Genomic DNA, 20,647 nt, shown 5'->3' on the forward strand with positions numbered 1-20,647 from the left:
GAACATAGCATATTTTCTGTCATAAACTGTATCGTCAGATTACCAAATAACTTACTTCACTTCAACATCACTTATTCCATAACTGAATCTCTATTGGATCTCTTTTGCTGAACCTTATATTTTAACTAGTTATTATTAAATTTTAAATTCCAGTTTCGTCCAAACTGGACATTTTTATTTGCTTCTAGCTCCAGCACAAGTCAATAAACCTCAGGACTTAATGTTTGAACTCGACCGTCCGCAACCAAAATTCTCCCTAGAGAAGTTGAAACTTCCAGCAAGGGGTACTCTAAGAATGTCATGTAATATATGGCAATGACTTTCCCTCAAGAGTCTGGGGTATAGGTAGTATTTCTCGTTTGTGTTTACGAAACTAACTACGCAATCGATAAAAACCGTAATACAATTTTTAACATGAAACATGACAATAAAGATTTCACACATTTAGCAATGTTTAAGATTTCAAACAAACATTTGTTGAGATGTATTGAAATTTAATTGCCTGTTTGGTGCTTTTACAAGGAAATGGAATACATCTTCCAAACTATTGGATATGTTTATACTTGCAGTTATTTTTTTAAATTTTATAAACTGACATCGCAATTTCAATCAGTTTGACTAGTCACACCAGCCATAATCAGGCCTAATCAATTAATTGAGTTGAATACTGGTGGTAATAACGTTTTCGTACTAAACTAACATAATACAACTTTAGGTGTATGAAGATATATTGTTAAAAGTTTGTTAAGTAGTTCACATTAGTCTTAAGTCTACCTAACGATGAGTGTGTTTATTATAAGATTTTTACACTAGTTATAATTTGTAATAATCCACAATTAATTGTATTGTTTACCACTCAATCGGGATATAAAAACTAATGCAAAACATTGGGTTTAATTATAAAATTTTAAATGTATGAATGTTTAAACAATATTTATGTGTATATATTCAATGTATTTATTCTTTAGAGCTATTAGATTTGTCTTCATACAAGTACACTAACAAAATTGTCCTCTTCCTCAGAACTGTGTACTTGGTTTTGTCTATCTGAAGAACCAAATTCAAATTTCTGGTTATTACAGCCAACTTGTAACTATATAAATACTCTTCAAACATATACATGTGCTCTGTATACATTATGCTATGTACTGTCTATGTTCGGTGACACATTTCGACGTGTGCATCTGTATTGGCGATGATAAGCGAGTTAGAGGAACACAAACATCAGCTGACTCCACGCAAACATGTGCAACACGACGATAATTCACACAATACTTGTATCGTACTTGGTGGTTGTGTACCACCATATCATATGAGGTGTAATGGTTGTATTTTATGTCAAATTTGCTATTTAGATGTGTAAGCGTTTTGTAGCCATGGACAAAAGTGGTTTAAGTATTATGCGGACGTTAATCCACACCAGGGAGCATCGCATCCACATTGCATGCCTATAAATATCCACAATTTGTGACCTCCTCGTTTAGCTGGATTACAGGACGACGCCACCGTCACAGCACGAATTCGAACCCTGAAACATTAAACCTAAATAAACTTAAACACCATACATTACCGGATATAAACATACCATGAATTGTCTTCAGCTTCTATCTATTTACAAATATATAAGGGAGTATATGTTATTAAAACGAACGTTAATTTAATGCCATAGTTAGTAATTAATTTACCCATTTCTGATAGACATATCTTGCAATAGTTAAGAGAATTGGTATTTATGTAATTTCTTCAAGAACGATGGTTTTATTTCCACACACAATGGAAACAATCTATACAGTATCGGGCTTTAAATCACAAGACTAGGGGTGCTTAGGAGTTTAAACTGTTCGAAACCGGAAACCCCAAGGGAAGGATAAAAGATCACACTGAAGTTGGAGTCCTACTTACAAGTAGTCCCACTGTGTGACCTTTGTAAATTTATTGCGATTGACTAACACATTATTTATTAGTTCGTTATTTGCGTTCTTTGTTGCAGATTTTATGTACATTTAAGCACGACCTATTACAACACCATACTTATTGGAATTTATATTATTTAACTGAATAATATAAATTTCGACTCAAAATTTTTCATGAGACGTCTATGTTTAAGATGTAAAATAATATAATTTTGCATTTCCATATATGGTAGGTAATTATTAGCAAAGTATATTCGATCTTGTGTAGACTGAAGTTGTTTGAATTTTTCAAATTTAAGAAAATTACATAAGTTTGGTAATCAAAAACCCGTCAAGAGCATTCGATATAAAAAGATTTATACTTATAATCATTTATGTGATTTTTTATTAAATCTCTTCTATAACCATTTGTACACATATACTATTTGTAACTGCCTGAAAATAAACTTGGATGATATATTCACTTATGTGTTGAGAGTTGTCCTTGGGCCAAACGAAGGCGCAGTATGACTCTGACTAACCTCAAAAATACAAAAATGAAAGATAAAATATATTTCAAATATTTAAAATACTTATTTATACATCATCATCATCATGCATACAGGGTGATTGATATAAGTGTGCCAGCCGTTTTATTCGAAAACTATAACAGATTTCAAAAAAAGTTAAATGGAAAGTGCCTTGGATTTTTTATTTAAAAAATTGTAGTCAAGTCGAAAAATTATTTTAGCCGCCATTTTTTCCAATATGGCTGCCAACTTTGATTTTTCTTACGGAACACCCTGTATTTTATGATGCATTCCGGTAGAAAATTTAATTTTAAGACGATTTTATTCTTGTAATTTTTTCATAAACCTAACAGTTTCAAAGATAACAACGGTTTAAGTTGTGAAATTTCGTATAGTTTTCTAATAAAACAGCTGGCATGCTTGCTTAGACCTTTATCGAAACTCTTTCTCATGCCGAAATTTCAAAACTTTAACCATTATTATCTTTGAAACAGTTAGGTTTATGAAAAAAATTACAAGAATAAATTTGTCTTAAAATTACATTTTCTACCGGAATACATCATAAAATACAAGGTGTCCCGTAAGAAAAATCAAAGTTGGCGGCCATATTAGAAAAATTGCGGCAAAAATAATTTTTTCGACTTGACTACAATTTTTTAAATAAAAAATTCAAGGCACTTTTCATTTAACTTTTTTTTTATCTCTTATAGTTTTCGAATAAAACGGCTGGCACACTTATATCAATCACCCTGTATGTTCAAAATTATTTTACGTTTTTTTCAGTCTGGTTTACTGTACGTAGTGCACCTTTATGTTTAGTTTTATGTCTTAACATTTTACTAATATTTAAATATTACAGTGAAATATAACGTTATAACTCTTTCCACTAATTCCTATTTCCGTTTGTTGTTCTACGATTAACTAAACACACAGTGTAAAATGAACCTTTAAGAAATAAAATTAACAATTCTACCCGTATCTTGGGTGAGGAGAACTTGGTATTCCTTCTACTTGCTGATACGTGTGAACATTGAAATACCTCGTAACCTATTTAAGTCAATAAATAATTTTTAGTTCCAATTATTCAACTAATTGAAGTAGACCTAGGAAGTTGTTGGTCTTGAAATGTGGGCAATAATGAATTTCGCGCCAAAATAACCCGTATGAAACGGGATAAAATATAGTGCTTGTTAATTTGGCAAATACTGTAACTCGTTAAAACTACGGTACTCAAATTATAGGAAGGCCTTGCGAATGAACACCAGGTGACAAAAACAATTGCTTTTTGTTTCACTGTGTACTTCCAGTTCTCGCCAAACCGGTACCAAGCTACAAGTCACTGACTTCACTTTTGTTGCAAATTCAAGGTTTCTGGTCCAGCCAAAACATTGCGGTTTCATTAAACAAATAAGTGTAAGTTTTTATGCTATATGTTACAGTATTAGGCAAGCATGCTTCTTTCTCAGTTCGAGTGCATCGCAGGGAAAATCTACGCATGCTGTTGGAAAGATATTTTCCTGTAAATGTGCAGAATCCCTTTATAAATTAAAATAGACTAAAAAGTAAACACAAAAAATGTATTTAAAATGTTAAAAAAATAAGATGGGCCCTTTGGGTTATACTGGTGACGAAATACCAACGAAATATAAACAAAAAATCAAGACACGTGGAATAAATTCCAATCACATGTTTTATTTACAGCGTAGGGTGAAAATAGAGAAGTACATTACATATTTTTGGTCGAGTTGTCGACCACTGGATGACATGTTTACTTAAATGAACAACACCCATAATGTCCAATATTTGACTATTCTTCACCCAATCTCAAGGTAGCTGGTTCAATTCTGAGAAAGGTCGTGTGTTTTGTTCGTAAGCCACCGTTACAACATTTTCCAATTTTAATTGACCCCAAAATAGAAAGCAATAGTAAACAGATCCGCATAAACTAGGTTATGGCCAATACATTACTATGGACAAGCCCAGTCTTCATAAGGGTTTATCACAGCTGGGTCAATACACTATTAAGATACCGCAAAATAATGAGGTGTAATTTGGTGGTTTCTTGCATCAGCGATGTGTAATGACACATTTCCAAACACGTAGTAAACCTATATTACACGTTGGCTCGAAATCTAGCTTAGATGGGAATTCGATCTGAAGAAATGGTAACTCACGCAATTTGAATACGTTTCGACCGACAAATATAATTTCTGGAATTTGTTTTATAGTACCACTCTACCCTATGTGTACTCTTTGAACTTTGACTTTAAATATTTATGTAAGTTGTGGTTATGTCCAAAATCACTATATTTACGAGGAAATGACTAATAAAATGGAGTAAAAATCCATGAAATAGTTATTTGTGTAACTAGTGGTGAAAGTGGCACTTTGCTGCACACGAGAGCAATGTTTACGCACGAGCCGCAGGCGAGTGTGGAATGATCTCGAGTGCAGCAAAGGCCTTTTTCACTCGTGTTACACATTATATTTTTCCTACAGTCACTATAAAGCATATAAATAATTAGTCTTTCAAACACTATGCAACACGTTTTTAGGTTCAGCTGGCAACACAAATGGTGCCCTAGAGAAAGTAGTACCCGCGGTCCGTATCACTCCGCTTTTTTTCCTCGGCAAGAAATGTGCTCCGCGTTTTGAGAATATAGTTCCGTATGTTTTTGTAATTTGAAGTGGTTTCCGCGCCTAAAAGAAATGCTTAAAAGGTATTTTCTTGTTTATTAAGATCGTAGGAAGGTTTTAAAAACGTTTAGAAGAAAAGTCCAGAAAGTTCAGAAATACCGAAACTATAAACACGAAATGACAGGTTAAATCGTAGTTATAATAGTCAATCAGCTGCTCATAGTAGAATTATCTTTAAGTGTTGCCAACCTATTTCCAAGCGTACACGGATTACGTGCATAATGGAACCACGCTGTTTTGTGTTGTTTCGTTGGAATCCTGATGTGCGGCAAAGTATAAACCGTACGGCAAAGTATAAACCGTACGGCAAAGTATAAATATGCAGCAATTAGCAGCTTTCTGTACTATAAACAGTACAAGGAAGCCAACTTTGTCGGGTGACTGTAGGAAAACGTATTTTATCACAAGACATTAGTTTCTATTGCAATAATTAATCTTTTTATCAATAAGTATTGGTGACTCACTTCCTCAAGAAAATTAGATTGTTGCATGAGAGTAGTTGTAAAAAAATGCCAGTTGAGTGTATTTACTGTCCTTGTTGTTGTGATATATAAATTAAGCTAGTTATTGAATCCTGAGAAAATTTCCATATGTCTTCTTTCACATTATTCGCTATTCTAGTAATATTATTTAATTTATGTAATCCCTGCCGATATTGATTGTTTATTTTAAATATTTTCCTGAAACAACTTGTATAAATTGTATAGTTTCTTTACAAATTTATAATGTTTAATGACGACAAAACAAAGATAACAATCAAAAAGATCGCGCAAGACATTCTGAGAATCGATGCTTATAAATGTTTCGTTATTATTATGACCTTAAGTAAACTGGATTTTCCACAAACGTTGATTGTGGCGTTAAAATATAGTATCATTAATTTCAAAATATCACTCATGATTTCATGTGCGATTAAGGTCCGATAAGTTCAAAGAACTTTTTTGGTAATGTTTTGAGATAGTTGAATGTAGAACACTTACTTGCTTGAAAACAATGTTTTTCATATATTAAATGTACAAAATTTAAGAAAACAGACCTTAAAAGTACTCTATGGTGAGAACTATTTGTACAATTATCTCTAAGCAGGCAAGTCTTAAAAAATTACATAATGATCTATGAAAAATTACTTTTACTTGAATTACAAAATCTGGCCATGATTGAGAAAATGTCGATTGGTCGGGTTCAACCAGAACTGTAGGTTCACCAGATGACATTAGCAAGCAAACATGGAAAACATACTATATAAAAAGGATATGTATGTAATGTCCACATCTTTACTAATGAAACTGGTTTAAGATGTTAAAACGTAGTTTCTCAGACAAACTGATAAGTTAAACTGATGAAATAGTTGTATTATATCTAAACGTGGTTTAAATTTATTCATTCATCAAAAACCACGAAACGTGATCCCTCCACCGAACTGGCTTTCACTGCTATGAAAGCAATCCTAGTATTTTTATTATCTAGTTAAAACATCATTTCTTTATCCAAACCCATCTGATAATATGGATATCCTACTCAACAGTCAATCATTGACTGAAACCGGAACATCCTAAGTTTAACCTCATCCATTCAATCGGAAACGTTTAATATTTTCAGATTAATCGCCGGATGTCCATAATTCAACAGTAAACAATTTTGAATTCGTCATCGCATTCGCAATACGACTTTACTATCTGTGGATAGAGAAGACTTGTTTGTTTGGACCAATGCGGTCTATGCATCCTCCCCACCCTTTAACGCAACCACAGCAATGTTATTTATACAGGCAGAGCAAAGTGTTTGTAGTCATAAGGTGTGTGGTAAATGTAGAGCGATTTATATTTACTGTAGTTACTGTATTTGTAGGCAAAGTCGTCATGGAGAACGGCATTTGTACAGATCAGGTAAGTAAAAGAGAGTTGCACCAAGTATTTAATCATCTAAAACCGTTTGAAAATAGATAGTTTTTAAATTAATTGTACCAATTTTTAGTAAAACAATTGCTCATGAAACCAAAGAGAGATACGTAATCTTTCTCTCGATAAAATTTAAAAAAATTTATTTTGGATCTTATTTTCTGGTACCTTTAACGTTTGTTTAGTCATTTTTTGATTAATTAAAACTATTTATTTACATTTAAAACTCCATACAATCAAGCAATAGTGAGTAAGTGGCTTTCAAACCAATCATAACCAGACATAGCTATCCTTGATCATCGGTCTGCAAAAAAAAGATAAAAACAAAAATAATAATAATAATATTTGATTCGACGCACCCTTTAATGTATCTGCGTCAAATATATTTTCGTAAAAATGTATTATTGGTATAGTAGTTTTCATTACTAGTCTCGAAAGTTACTTATTTCAGGGAGAGATTGCAATCAGCCCCACAATGGCACTTTTGAGACGAGTATTGAACATTATTTTTCATTACGATATCAAAAAACTTGTAAACAACATGAATATTTTTGTTTATTCAACTTAGTATAAAATAATGAACTCATAACACTGAGTTTCCGTGCTTATGTCAAGGTAAGTACAAACCTACAAAAAATGCAACAGCTGATCGGTCTGCAACGCAAAATCCCATAACCACAAATGCACAGAGAGTTAACGTGATGTAAAAAAATTGTCCGTGCAGTAGCGGGGATAACATGTTTTCTTAGCTCATTTAATGTTTAGAAAGTGTACTTTCGTCTGTAGAGTTATGAAAATTATTTTTCATCATATTGTCTGGGAAGCGCCCGTTATTATTTCTCAAATTCCGCAAATTGGTCGTTTTCGGGAAACTTCAAATAGGGAACAGAAAAAACATATGGTAGTTTTTTAGGCTCGCTAACCTCAAAAATGTTATCAGTGCATTATGGAAAAGCTGCTAATCACACGATATTTAAAGTTATGTTTGTAAACAACAGGAACGTAAACATCGATTACGATTTTGTATAACTTTAAATTATGTGGTCTAAATATTTTGTAACGATTAGAAGGTTATTTCCACAATATGATGAAAAAAATCGTTCATCACACGGAGCAGTACTTCGTATTTCCAAGCTAAGCACACGATTGCGTAAAAAAGGTCCACTTTCACTCCAAGAGATGAAAACTACTATTTTCTTTCAATGCTCAAAAGGTTTAACTACGAGTACAAATTTATGGAAAAACTCGTCAACACTCTTTAATTCATTGATTGAAACGTCTACTGTTCGAAAGAAATTTCAAAGGGTACAACAACGCTAAGAATAGGCTACTTTTTACTGTATCATCGTAAATTTTATACAACTACACCAATTGTGGTAAATATGTACTTGATGAGATCTGTTTGATAATTCTCAAGAATCGATTGATGATAATTGAAAAGGTGCGAATATGAATGCATATGCTGTCCTATGTACCTGTTCTCTTGCAAACGTTATGCGTCTAAATTGGCATAAAAAGTTACAAATACTTAGTGACAAGTTACTCTGTTGCCTCAGTCTTTATCATAGCAGATTCAAACATTGGTAACGTTTCAGTATACGGTCAGAAACTAAATCCTAAAAAAAATATGTAGATCGTGTTCTAACACATTTAGCTAAATTACAGTTTCATCACAGGTTTATTGAAAAATAGGTCTAACCTATGTTTAAATAGAATAAGACGTTTAAACATCCCATCAACTACCTACAAGAAAATATTATAAACAGATTTCTGTAACCCGTTGAGGCTATTTCATTGATATTTGAGAACGCATAATCAATGGTGTTACTTCAAAGGAGTTATCAGTCGTTGAAACAATCTACTCTATTTTCTCACAACGAGTCGGACTGTTTCTGTAAGCACTTTAAAATCGATTACTGTTCCAATAGATGTAATGTTCTGAACAAACAGTCCTCTATTATCTGATCTGTGTAACACAACTCTGTAGTACTACCAGTGACTAGTCACATAGGCATAATGGCCACTACAGGCACAAATGGCTATCTCTACAACAAAGTAAGTAGAAACTTTGATCCAAGTTTTAAAACAATTTTTGGAATCGTGTAATACATACTTTATATTTACGTCGTTATTCTGTCTTTACAGCTTGATTTTAGCCAAATGTGTGCAATTTTTTCAAGACGTCATCGTCAGCAGGTATACGGCAGTAAAGTCATGACGTAATCGGTCAAATAACTCCCTGGTGTAACCTATGTAGCTTATAAACCTGCTGACAATTATATGACATCGAAATATTTACAAATTCAATTAAATCTAAGCTGTACTGTGGAATATTTGTAATAATGTAGTGTTAGATTAAGTGTAAACTGAAATATAAAATTAGATTATATCTTTATCATTTAGCTTTGATTTTAATTTTCAATTTGTTGTTGCATTTATCCTGCTGTTGTTAACTATTTCATTGTTTTATATGGTTTGGTGACTTATTCTTTTTGTCTATCCTTAAACAGAATGTATTATGAATAAATAAATAAACACGATAAGATGAATAATTGCCTTTTGAGTTTGGTTTATGTACAAATTTCTCATTTTTACTAATTACAAAATGCATAGATTGTATACACAAAATGTTTAAGTGTTCACAGTTTAGGCTATTGTAAATTTATGTTTATTTAAGGAATGTATGCCAAATTTATATCACTCAGTGTGGGTTAATGGGGTGCAAAAAAATTTTTATTGTTTTCGAATTTTAAAATATAAAATAGTTGGTCTATTATCAAAACCCTGCTTGCCAAGTCACTGAATTAAATTCCTCAATTATTTTGGTATGGGTTAGATTTTGTATAATAAGATTTTCATGACAATGTGATTAGTTGTCCTATCCCAAAATAAATTTACACTAATGTTTTACAAAATTGTTTAACATTGTTTGACAAAGGCATTTTGGAAATTTATTAAAATTTCGAGAAAATTCTATTTAGAATTAAGAATTAAAAAAAAAACTAAGAATTCAAATTACCTCCAACAGTTTTAGTAACTGCATATACATAAAGCTAATTAGATTTACTGGAACAAATCGTCCAAGAACACAAAAATAAATCATGTAATTTTAACTTTTCAATATAAAAACATCGCTATTGAAAACGAATCATTAGTTTATATAGGGACAGCTATGACGTAATTACTGTGACGTTTCAGCAACAACAATATCTAAATAACATTTCTGGTTCACTTGGTAAATAATAATATTATCGCCACAGGAATGCAAACACGTTTATCTAGGAACATAGGAAGTAAACATCTAAACTTTTGTATTTGATGTTATCTTTATATGTTTGTATTCGATAAAACGTAAATTTGAACTGACGGGTCAAATATACTCTGATAAATTGATCTATATCCATTTATAATCCCTATGACGCTGTTTTGCAGAAAAATTATTCATGGTTTGATAAAAGTCATATTAAATCGTAAAGCAAAGTGTTACTGTAGTTTCTTGAGTGCAGCTTTGGTTTAAAACACATGCTGTACACTTCTGTGTAATCGCTTTAAATATTGACGTCGAACTCAAAACGTAAACAACAATAGAGTGACAGCTGATTCACGAACATGTACAGCCAGCGTTGCAAAGTTGTATATTCCAATTCTTGTGCTTTACCGGCACACCTCTTATTTTTTTATATGTTCCAAGTAAAACCCTACGCTCATGTGACGAGGGACTGTAAAAGAAGCCTTAAAACAAAAATTGACACTTAAGTAAAATCTGTATCCATCTGTATCCTCCACAAACTTGCACCTCGAAGCCACACTACACTAGCTACACTAGTCCGCGGGAATCTTTCCAACTAAAACAGTTATGAACCGCAAAATCACATAACATGTATTTTACATCAAAATACCATTTCGTCGACATTGTCCTCGGGTCCTTTGACGTCCAAGCAATCATCCATTGTTACCAGCAAAGTTGTTTACAATTAGGAAGCGCGAACTTAGTCGTTGCCCTTCAAGTCTCAACGTCTTGCCCTGGAGGAAATGTCTGTATAATTGTTGCCTGTGGCTGATGCAATGTCTGGACTGTGTTGCCCAGAAGTGAGCTACAGGCAAAAACTTGTTCTGCTACAATAGCGTAGCGCGCTCAGGGCGCATAAAACCGCGCGCGCCAGTCGAACAGCTGATTGTAGGATTGTGACAGCTGATTGCTAGATAGTGTAGTAGCTTGTAGTGGCAGTGAGATGGGCCCGCAGGCGATTAAGAATGGAATGGAGGACGATGTAAGTAAACAAATACGTTAGGTGATTCAAACTGTGTAGTTGTAACATAATAGTGATTTTAAAAATTCTATAATATTTTTAAATACAAATATGGGAGAGTTCTGAATCCTTATTTTTATTTTGAATCGGATAAATTTATACTGTTATAATTTTAAATAAATAAAGTAGAGATTTGTGTCAGAAATGTTCACATATTTGTACATAAAATTAAGCAACAGGATGATAACTATTAATTACATTGATCACCAGGAGGGGAGTCTGGGGGGGGGGGTCCTCCCCAAAAATATTTTATATTTTTAAAGCTGTTTGGTGACTTTTTAAAGCCATTTTTAAACTTTTGGTGTTAAAATATTAAGGATACTTTCCCACTTCTACATGTTTAAATATCCTGTAGTTTAACACCAGTGGCAGTCCAATGGGGTGGGGGGGGGGCTATAGGAGCCCCCCATTGGACCTAATAAATATACATTTAACTATACATTTTGTCATAAAAACGTAACAGAAGTTTTTTGACACAGCTCTAGACATTAACTCTATATGAAACAAGAAGAAATTAAAATTCTGTTAAATATATCAACTGAAAACCTCCTTGGGTAGTTTTAGTATCTAAAATATATAATAACCTACATTGCATAAACTATATTAAAATTAAAGTCTCTTGCAAGATTTAGAATTATTACGATATGTACTTAATTGAAAGTTATTTCCTAGAATTAGAATGGTAGTTTCTAAGAAGTAATTTGGGTAAATTAGTTTGACTAAAAACCAAAAGTATGAGCATGTTTTGGTATTTAAAATATGTTTAAACATTTGCTGTGAATGGGGTTAATTTCATACAGTATAAAAAAGTGTATTCCTTATTTGGGAAACACGCTAAAACACAGAAGTCACGGGATTTGTGGCTGTGTATTTATTATGACATAGCGCTGTTCTTATGATAATTTGACAAGGAATAAATGCACCTGACTAATAAGTATTTTTTTTTAAGTACGGTAACTGGATAGTAAATACTCATACATATAAAAAACTACGGACATAATTCAGAACAGAGCTACTTAAAGTAACTTATTACCTACCAATTTTACACTCATTTTCTTTCCACATTTAAACATTAGCACTTACAAACATTAAATAAAGGTCATAGATCTAAACAGGGATTTCAGAAAGTATAACAAGTGTTTTCAAAGTATTTTAAACAAATTATTAATCATATTTTGTATTACTATATTTTTTTAAAGATTACTATTGGAAATTTACAATAAAAATACAATTAATATAACTAAAACTATTGTGGAGAATTTATTTTGATGAATTTGTAGGTAAAGCGTAATATGTTTACAGTTTTCTTGCCAAATGTGCTATTTAATTAAAGGACGATATTCAGCTTTCAGGAATCAACTTTAAGCAGGGAAGAGATTTTAAAAACATCCAGTCAAATTTCACTGGCCAATTTTAAACACCCTTGGAAGATTGTTATTTATCAAACTGGTTTTGAAGGTTTATATTTTGTTTTCAACAGTTGGACCTATTTCCTAACTTTTGATTGGTAAATCAATCTTCTACATCAATCAATAGCCAACACCACCATAACCCTGACACAGTTTAAATGTTATTCCTTTGGTATGTAATTTATTTACATGGCCTAGTCTTAAGAGCTATAAGGAAAACAGTCGCCATAACATCCTTCAAGACAGAAATCTGACTTATTTTTGAAGACAACAATTATTACATGTTTCTTCATAATAATGTCTCAAATCAGTATAATTACAAGTTTTGTAAAACCTTTTCCTCAGTAAATTTTAGGTAGTTTTTAAAAATACAACAATTAATATACTCATTTACCAATAGTACTACCATGTCTATAAAATAACCAAATACTCATGATACCAATAATTTCTACCAATAATAGTGCTTCAGGTATTTCGCAAATCCTTTTTTATTTGAAACCAAATTTTGATGTCTGGAAAGAAACCACACTCAACCTCAATTTGTATAGCAATAATTTTGAGGTTCAAATTTTAGTTTGGCAGCATTTTAGCATAGTTTAAACTGAGGAATGAGATCCATTGGCTTGGGCTCAAATTCTTTGTGGCTTTTAGCTCATTTATGGCATTGATATTGCTATGACCCAGAGATTTGCATTGTAATGTCATAATGACAAATCCAGAGGTCACAACATTATAGTAAATTTTCTAAAAATTATTCTTCTTAAAAATGCTTATATGGTCAAGTCGGTTATTTTATAAATTCAGACTCGCCTTTTGAGATGATCGTAACTTTGTTACTGACTAAGATCAACGTTTTCATTAGCCTGGATCATTTATTTAAAGCCCAATGATCAGGAACAGCTGGGTCCAGTTTCGAACCATCAAAAAGCTACTTTTCTCAGGATTGAACCGGCAACCTTTTCATTGTTCTAGGATTGATAGAATATTTTAACCAGTAGTAGTTTTACACACAAAACTAAGAGCTTAAAAGAAAGTCAAAGGAATCAACCGCTTAAAATGTAAAGCTTTTTCGTTACATTAATCATATTATTTTTTGTTTCAGCCTACCTTGATGTCAGGTGGCAACTATATCAAGGAAGGTCTAGATTCAGCCAAGAGTACCTGTCTGTTTTTCAGTCCAGCAAGTCAAGATGAGTGTGGAGTGCTGGCATCGGCTTTGGAACTTTTTAAGGTAAATATATATGAATTAATCAATAGGCCTACCTACTTCTTCTTGTAAAAAACGTTCTGAGAGGTACACAAAGTCGGCAAATGGAACCAAATTTATTGTTCTTTAGAAAGAATAGTCTTACCTGAATGGTATAGAGATCACCTTGCACAAAAAGCATTGCAACTTTAGAAACAAAAAAGGAAAATGTAACTCCCAGTATTTCAAACCAAAAATTGTTGAGCTTGCAATAAATGGTCACATCTTTCTTTTCAAACCTTGTTCTTCTGGTGAAAAAAAGCTGTCGTAGACATCAGTAAAATATTCTAACAAACCTGCATACTGATAGTTTTTGTAAACCAGGATTGACTATTCCCCATTCAGGTATAAGCTTCATCCAACAACAATTCTTAAAGCCATATGTAAGCCAATTCGTAAAGCCATAAAGCCTTGTTCCCAATATATATTAACACCACCAACCTCTAGTTGATTAATATGTTACTTTAGTTATAGACTAGCAGAGTACCCGTCCTTCGTACGGGGTTGGCATATAAGTATCAAATGCTTATAGCAGTTATGAGTGAGGACATGGTTTAAGAAATTTCGGTTCTTTTTGAAGTTCGTTCGCTACGCTCACTCACCTTTAGGTTGGAGCTCGTTCGCTGCGCTCACTTTCCTTCAGGTTAGCTCGTTCGCTACGCTCACTTGCCTTCAGGTTAGCTCGTTCGCTACGCTCACTCGCCTCCAGGTTAAAGTTCGTTCGCTACGCTCACTCACCTTTTGGTTGCAAATTAGCTGTTGTCATAAATGTAAAAGAAATAATGCTAGTGCTGCACCCTGTTGGTAATCCTTGTAACTTTAATGCTATTGAAAATCATAGAACAGAACCAACTTGTTTAATTGAAACAGCTGTTAAGATTCATTAATTCCATTTCTCATAAGGTTAACATGGGAACCTTTGCTCCAGAGCCACTGGGGCGGAGCCCGGAAGGATTTTTGGGATAAAAATATGCCTATATGTTAATCGGGAATATGAGCTATCATCATGCTGAATTTCAGCCCGATCCGACCAGTAGTTTTCGCGTTTACTTTTCCCATACACACAGACACCACCTCTTTTTTATAATAGTATAGATAGATAGATAATTTATTTTAAATGTTTCCTACAAAATAAAAGTGCCCCTTACTAATCTACAACAAAACATGCATACACAATTGAATCTTTTAGTATGTTGCCATATCCTGTACATTGATTTAGTGTTTTTGGTGTACATCTATCCAACTATCATTCCAGCTTATTTATAAACAAATAAGTAAGCAAATAATTTTGCACTAAATTATAATTGCTTTTGTCTCAATAAGATCATGTAATAATTTTAATTTTCAGCTCAATGCACAATTTACCATTTACTCTTTTGATTACTGTCTATTTTAATTAATTATTAAATATTTTCAGCAAAACAAGGTGAACCTGATCCACATAGAGTCCCGTTCTTCAGCTCGTATACCCGGAGCCTATGAGTTTATGGTGGAATGTGCACCAGGGGGTAACTTAGGGGCTGTTGTTGACAACTTAAAGAAGTCTTCAGAATATTTCAGCATTATTTCTAGAAACCACAAAAACAACAAAGGTGAGGATTATTGTCTTTACAACTGTTATAGTTCTACCTCAAACTTGTATATTAAATAGCAATCACACGACTTTTACATTAACCAATTCATTTGTTTTATGAATTAAGCTTTGTAGTTCATAGTTAATGTCACAGTACCTTAAAGCTACATCAATGCATATGGGTTTGTACACTGTCCAAAGTTAGGTAGGTACAAATGAAAGGATTACATTTCGTTTGCTTTTCCTAGATGAGAATGAATAATGCAAAGATCTGGTGCCAGTTATTTATTCTATAGTTTTGTCAATGCTGTCCTAATGTTATATCCTAGTGTTCCCACCAAATTTTGATCACTTTGTAAACCAACTACAACATGGGCGCTCGCAGATGCAAATCTAAATTCACTATAATCTACTATGAAGTTTTAAAAGGTTTTTTTTATAAGGGTGATTCTGGATTTGACAGTCAAAAGTCATATTTTTACATTAACTTGTTTGTGGAGGAACGCCTTTTCCACCAAACCCCCTGGAACACCATAGTACATAGATACAGATTTATTCCTACTGTCATGTATTCATTAGCAATATTTTCGAGCCTGTTTTTACAACCAGTTGAATGGTTTTATGTTTCAGGAACCGTACCATGGTTTCCTCACAGAATACGTGAACTGGACAGGTTTGCCAACCAAATCCTCTCCTATGGTTCTGAGCTTGATGCTGACCATCCAGGCTTCACTGACCCTGTATATAGAGCAAGAAGAAAGTATTTTGCTGATCTCGCTTACAACTATAAACAGTAAGTGATTTTCTACCATGAGTAAGTAAAAGTAATTATGTTCAAAATTAACCTACACCTTTCAACCAACATAATAATTACACCTGAAAAGATTGAGACATTGTTTATCACACTATAAACATGCTTACCTACTCAACCAAAAAAGTAATTAAAATAAGCACCTTTGAATTTTTTTTTCAACCAAATTTTTCTCAACAGTTAAAAAATAAGCTACAGTAAAGTTCAAGTTAAGCCCTAGATCCAAGACTAATCAAAAATTTTGTACTAGTATTCCAAAAGCAAAATACACCACTTGACATGAATAGGTATAGTGTTGTAGGTAGTCAAATTCATTTAGCAAAATGTTGCATAAATTCGTAAACCATGTCTTGTGTTTTTTAAAGTGTTCTAAAAAATGTTAGTAGATTTTTTTCTTAGTATTTACCTGTCATGTGGAAACACCACTAGAATGAGGTGTCCTGAAACCACAACATTTTCATGGTAGTATTTAAAAGGCAATTTATATCCTGTTGACAGATTATTGTACTTGGTACATAATGAGGTCTGACCCATAAGACTCAATTCATCTAAAGGCACTACTTCTATACTGAAGCCCTGCACAATTGTGAATTAATGCACATACCTGTGTCAACAATGTATTTGTATTATACATGAGATGGACATGTGTTGTCTAGTGGTGAACAGCTTCCTAGAGTAGACTACACGGCCGAGGAGACAGACACGTGGGGCAAAGTGTTCAGACAGTTGGTAGACCTGTACCCCACCCACGCGTGTAAGGAGTTCAACCATGTGTTCCCTCTACTGATAGAGAACTGTGGATACCGCGAGGACAACATTCCACAACTGGAGGACATCTCCAACTTCTTAAAAGGTAAAATTTAAAATTTTTGTTTTATTATAAATATTAATGGTGCAAAGTAACACGAAACTACCAAAATTTGGTAGTACAAATTTTAAGTTACAGTAAAAGGAGAAGCAATTAGCGTAACTGTTGCGATCTAATACTAATTTTCATGTATCGAGCTGGCAGTGAGACTGTTTCTTTGAGAAGTAAAAGTTTGTGTCAAAGCGCTAAGTAACTGTACTAGGTAGTAGGATGAATGCACAAGATACTTACACATGCAAAACATTATTTAACCCTACTATTTATTCATTCTTTCAATATTTAAATATATTTTCCAATATATAAATTATTACCAGAAAATATTTTGTTTCCATAGTCAATAAGGGTCAAATGAAAACCTGACTACTCACAATCCTTAGAACATCCTTAGCATTACGATTTACTAAGATCGAGTTATAACTATTTCAACCGTTACCAATCTAACCACACAATTCCCACAGACAGTACGGGATTTACGCTCAGGCCAGTGGCAGGTCTACTGTCCTCTAGAGACTTTCTCGCTGGTCTGGCGTTCCGTGTGTTCCACTCCACGCAGTACATCCGCCACCCCAGCATGCCCCTCTACACCCCGGAGCCCGACGTGTGTCATGAACTGCTCGGTCATGTTCCTCTGTTTGCTGACCCTGTGTTCGCTCAGTTCTCCCAGGAGATTGGCCTAGCCTCCCTCGGGGCTCCTGATGACTACGTTGAGAAACTGGCCACAGTAAGTATTTAAGTATTTTGTTAGTGTTTTTAAACGCTGTTTACACTTTTTTCAAATTTTGTGTGCATGGAATGGTTCAAATCTTGGCCTTCATACTATGTACGGTACCTAATGTCAACTTTTTGTCAGATGATCATTAATTGTTAGTCCAACAACAAATTGCTTCTGATTCAGAATTGTTCTGCTTGGGATTGGACCAGCAGCTTTCAATTTTGAAAGCAAGCTCTGAAGCACTACAAATGCTCCAAAACAATGTTCGTTGGCATTCTTTTTCTACAACTGGAATATTTAACAGTTTATAGCAGCAAATTCTCAAAACCTTGATTTTGTTACGGTAAACTTGTTGTACTTACTAACTATTAAAAGCGCTGAACATTTTAAGTAATCTTACACTCTTAACATACTCAATTGAACTTCAATAGTATTATTTAGAGATAGATTTCACTGTGTTAGGTGATTTGCCAAGAAACAACACTAGCTTTCTTTGCTCTTCTAGTTTAGAAACCTTAAATACAAAAAAAGGAAAAGTTAGAAAAAAGGATTACCGAAAAATAAAACTGTAAAATATTGAAAGAATCTAGTAACTCAAAAAAGAACAAAATTAATAATTCACTCAGGTAATAATCACTGAGTTAGGGAGTTAGTATGCGTTTTGTTTCCTGATTGTATGGATCTAGGATAATTTCAGTTTCAGTAGAATCAATTCTCAAGAATCAACTTAAAAAAAACTGAGTAGCTTAGGTTTTAATGGTTTTCTTACCTCTAAGGAATGTTTTTTTCCTAAAATTCCCCAATCTTCTGTCCAGTGCTACTGGTTCACAGTAGAGTTCGGCCTGTGCCGCCAAGATGGACAAGTGAAGGCGTTTGGAGCTGGTTTACTCTCCTCTTTTGGTGAGCTCAAGTATTGCCTGAGTGACAAGCCTGAACTGCGACCCTTCGACCCTCCCAAGACGGCGCTGCAGGCCTACCCCATCACAGAGTACCAGCCTATCTACTACGTGGCAGAGAGCTTTGATGATGCCAAGGAGAAAATGATGTAAGTAGTTTGTAGTATAGAGTTTTTTTTTTTTATGTGAATGTGAAAGTTAGTACAGATGTGACGCAAGTTTTAACTTTGAATACAAAGGTTCAACCAGTGGCCAGATTTCTGGTACCCCATAAACCCCGTTCCGGTAATTCGATCATGCTGGTTCGCAAATTTGTTTGAAGAAATGTGGTTTTACTTATTTGTACCAAAATTCGTCAAAATTGGATGATTTTTTTACAAGAGTTTATCATGCTAATGGCCAGGCCATATATACATATAGTATATGATTTTGAACGGATGATGTTTTTGGCCTCTGAAGACGCTTTTATAAACGGGCAGACTGGGAATATGCCCAGGGGCGCCGGAGGTTGAGTAACTACCGCCCACCCGCACTAGGATTATGGGGGGGGGCCTGCTTTTGAGTTTACCCAGGGCTCCACTGACCCTTAACGCGGCCCTGCTGAGGACATCAAAACGAAAATTTAAATCAGTCCCGGTTCCAGATCATTTAGGTTCTACCATGAAGATGAAACTACAGTAATTATTAACAATTACCTTATTCTCTACGTGTAAAATTCTCTAAAAATAGGCTGCATTCCTAGTCATTGTTTATCCACTAGTTTTTTTTTTTTTTTTTTTACTTCATTGCTTCATTTTCAAATCGATTATCTTAAACACTTTTTGTCAAAATTCATGTTTAAAATCATTTAACACATTCGATGCGGCGGGTCCACCGGTGGACCCCGCGCGTCTCAGCTGAGGAGCGGGGGGGTCCACGGGTGGGGGAGCGCGCCATGTCATGTTTATTGTTTCAATATGAGCTCAGCCATTGTCGGGGAACGTTGTAATCTTTACCAGCCTGTAGCTTATAATGCGAGCTTTATTCTGGTGTAGGTTGGTACAAAAATTGCCCGTAAAATCCCGTCTGGCAATGCTTTTGTCCCGTTTTCGGGGATTTTCTCAGTTCGAGCCGTATTACAAAGACTCTGGTTATTGATCCAGGCAGTGCTGCTACCTTTGGGTGTTTCAGTGAACTACGTCCACTTTCGGAGTAACGCAGAACAATCACCACTGCTCTTTTGTGATTGGTCTTACTGAGATATACCGTCGGGGCTCCGCCCGGGCCTCGCCGCCATTGGCGAGCGCCTGTTTAAAGGTTTCAGCAGCGAATGTGTTAAAATAAATGATAGGAAAGAAATTTTACAATAATTGTAAAATCATAAAATCATTTGGTAGCAAAACAAAATGTAACAATTGTAACTGGTCAAGAAGAGGTCCTTTTTGTAACAGATATTTTTCTAACACACAATAAGACTATTCATGGGATATTCCTTTTCATTTCATACATTGTAAAGTAAACTAAAAGTCAACCAACATTTCTTATGTTACAGTAAATACGCTCAAACAATACCCAGAGACTTTGGCGTGAGATACAACCCGTACACTCAGAGCGTTGAGATCCTCGACTCCAAACCTCAAATACAGGAACTCTTCAATGAGCTTTCCCATGACATCAACTTCCTAAGCGATGTTGTGCAGAAGATAGGAATGTAATCCTTAGTATTAGTACCTGATTGTGTATATGTTAGACTATTGTTATTTAGTCTGTGTAAGTTTTACTTTTAATTAAAATAATTAATTTAATTACATGTGACTTTGTTTATT

The 20,647-nt window shown here is 34.0% G+C and overlaps 1 protein-coding gene across 2 annotated transcripts; it reads left to right on the forward strand.

Moving 5' to 3' along the window:
• The first annotated feature begins 6,971 nt into the window (after positions 1–6,971).
• On the forward strand, positions 6,972–20,629 carry LOC129004859 (protein henna-like). Of its 2 annotated transcripts, none has more exons than XM_054433537.1 (8): positions 6,972–7,005; positions 13,839–13,967; positions 15,400–15,574; positions 16,186–16,348; positions 17,023–17,219; positions 17,693–17,955; positions 18,762–18,991; positions 20,374–20,629. In XM_054433537.1, exons 1-8 carry the CDS (start codon positions 6,979–6,981, stop codon positions 20,534–20,536), a joined length of 1,347 nt encoding a protein of 448 aa, XP_054289512.1. In that variant the 5' UTR covers positions 6,972–6,978; the 3' UTR covers positions 20,537–20,629. The 2 variants fall into 2 exon arrangements, with proteins under 2 accessions (XP_054289512.1, XP_054289511.1); XM_054433536.1 differs by lacking the exon at positions 6,972–7,005 and adding an exon at positions 11,173–11,288.
• Positions 20,630–20,647: the final 18 nt, after the last annotated feature.

The sequence above is a fragment of the Macrosteles quadrilineatus genome, unplaced genomic scaffold, assembly GCF_028750875.1.
Source record: "Macrosteles quadrilineatus isolate MER2022 unplaced genomic scaffold, UCM_ALF_1.0 Scaffold_12__1_contigs__length_5162894, whole genome shotgun sequence".
Classification (NCBI taxonomy): Eukaryota; Metazoa; Arthropoda; class Insecta; order Hemiptera; family Cicadellidae; genus Macrosteles; species Macrosteles quadrilineatus.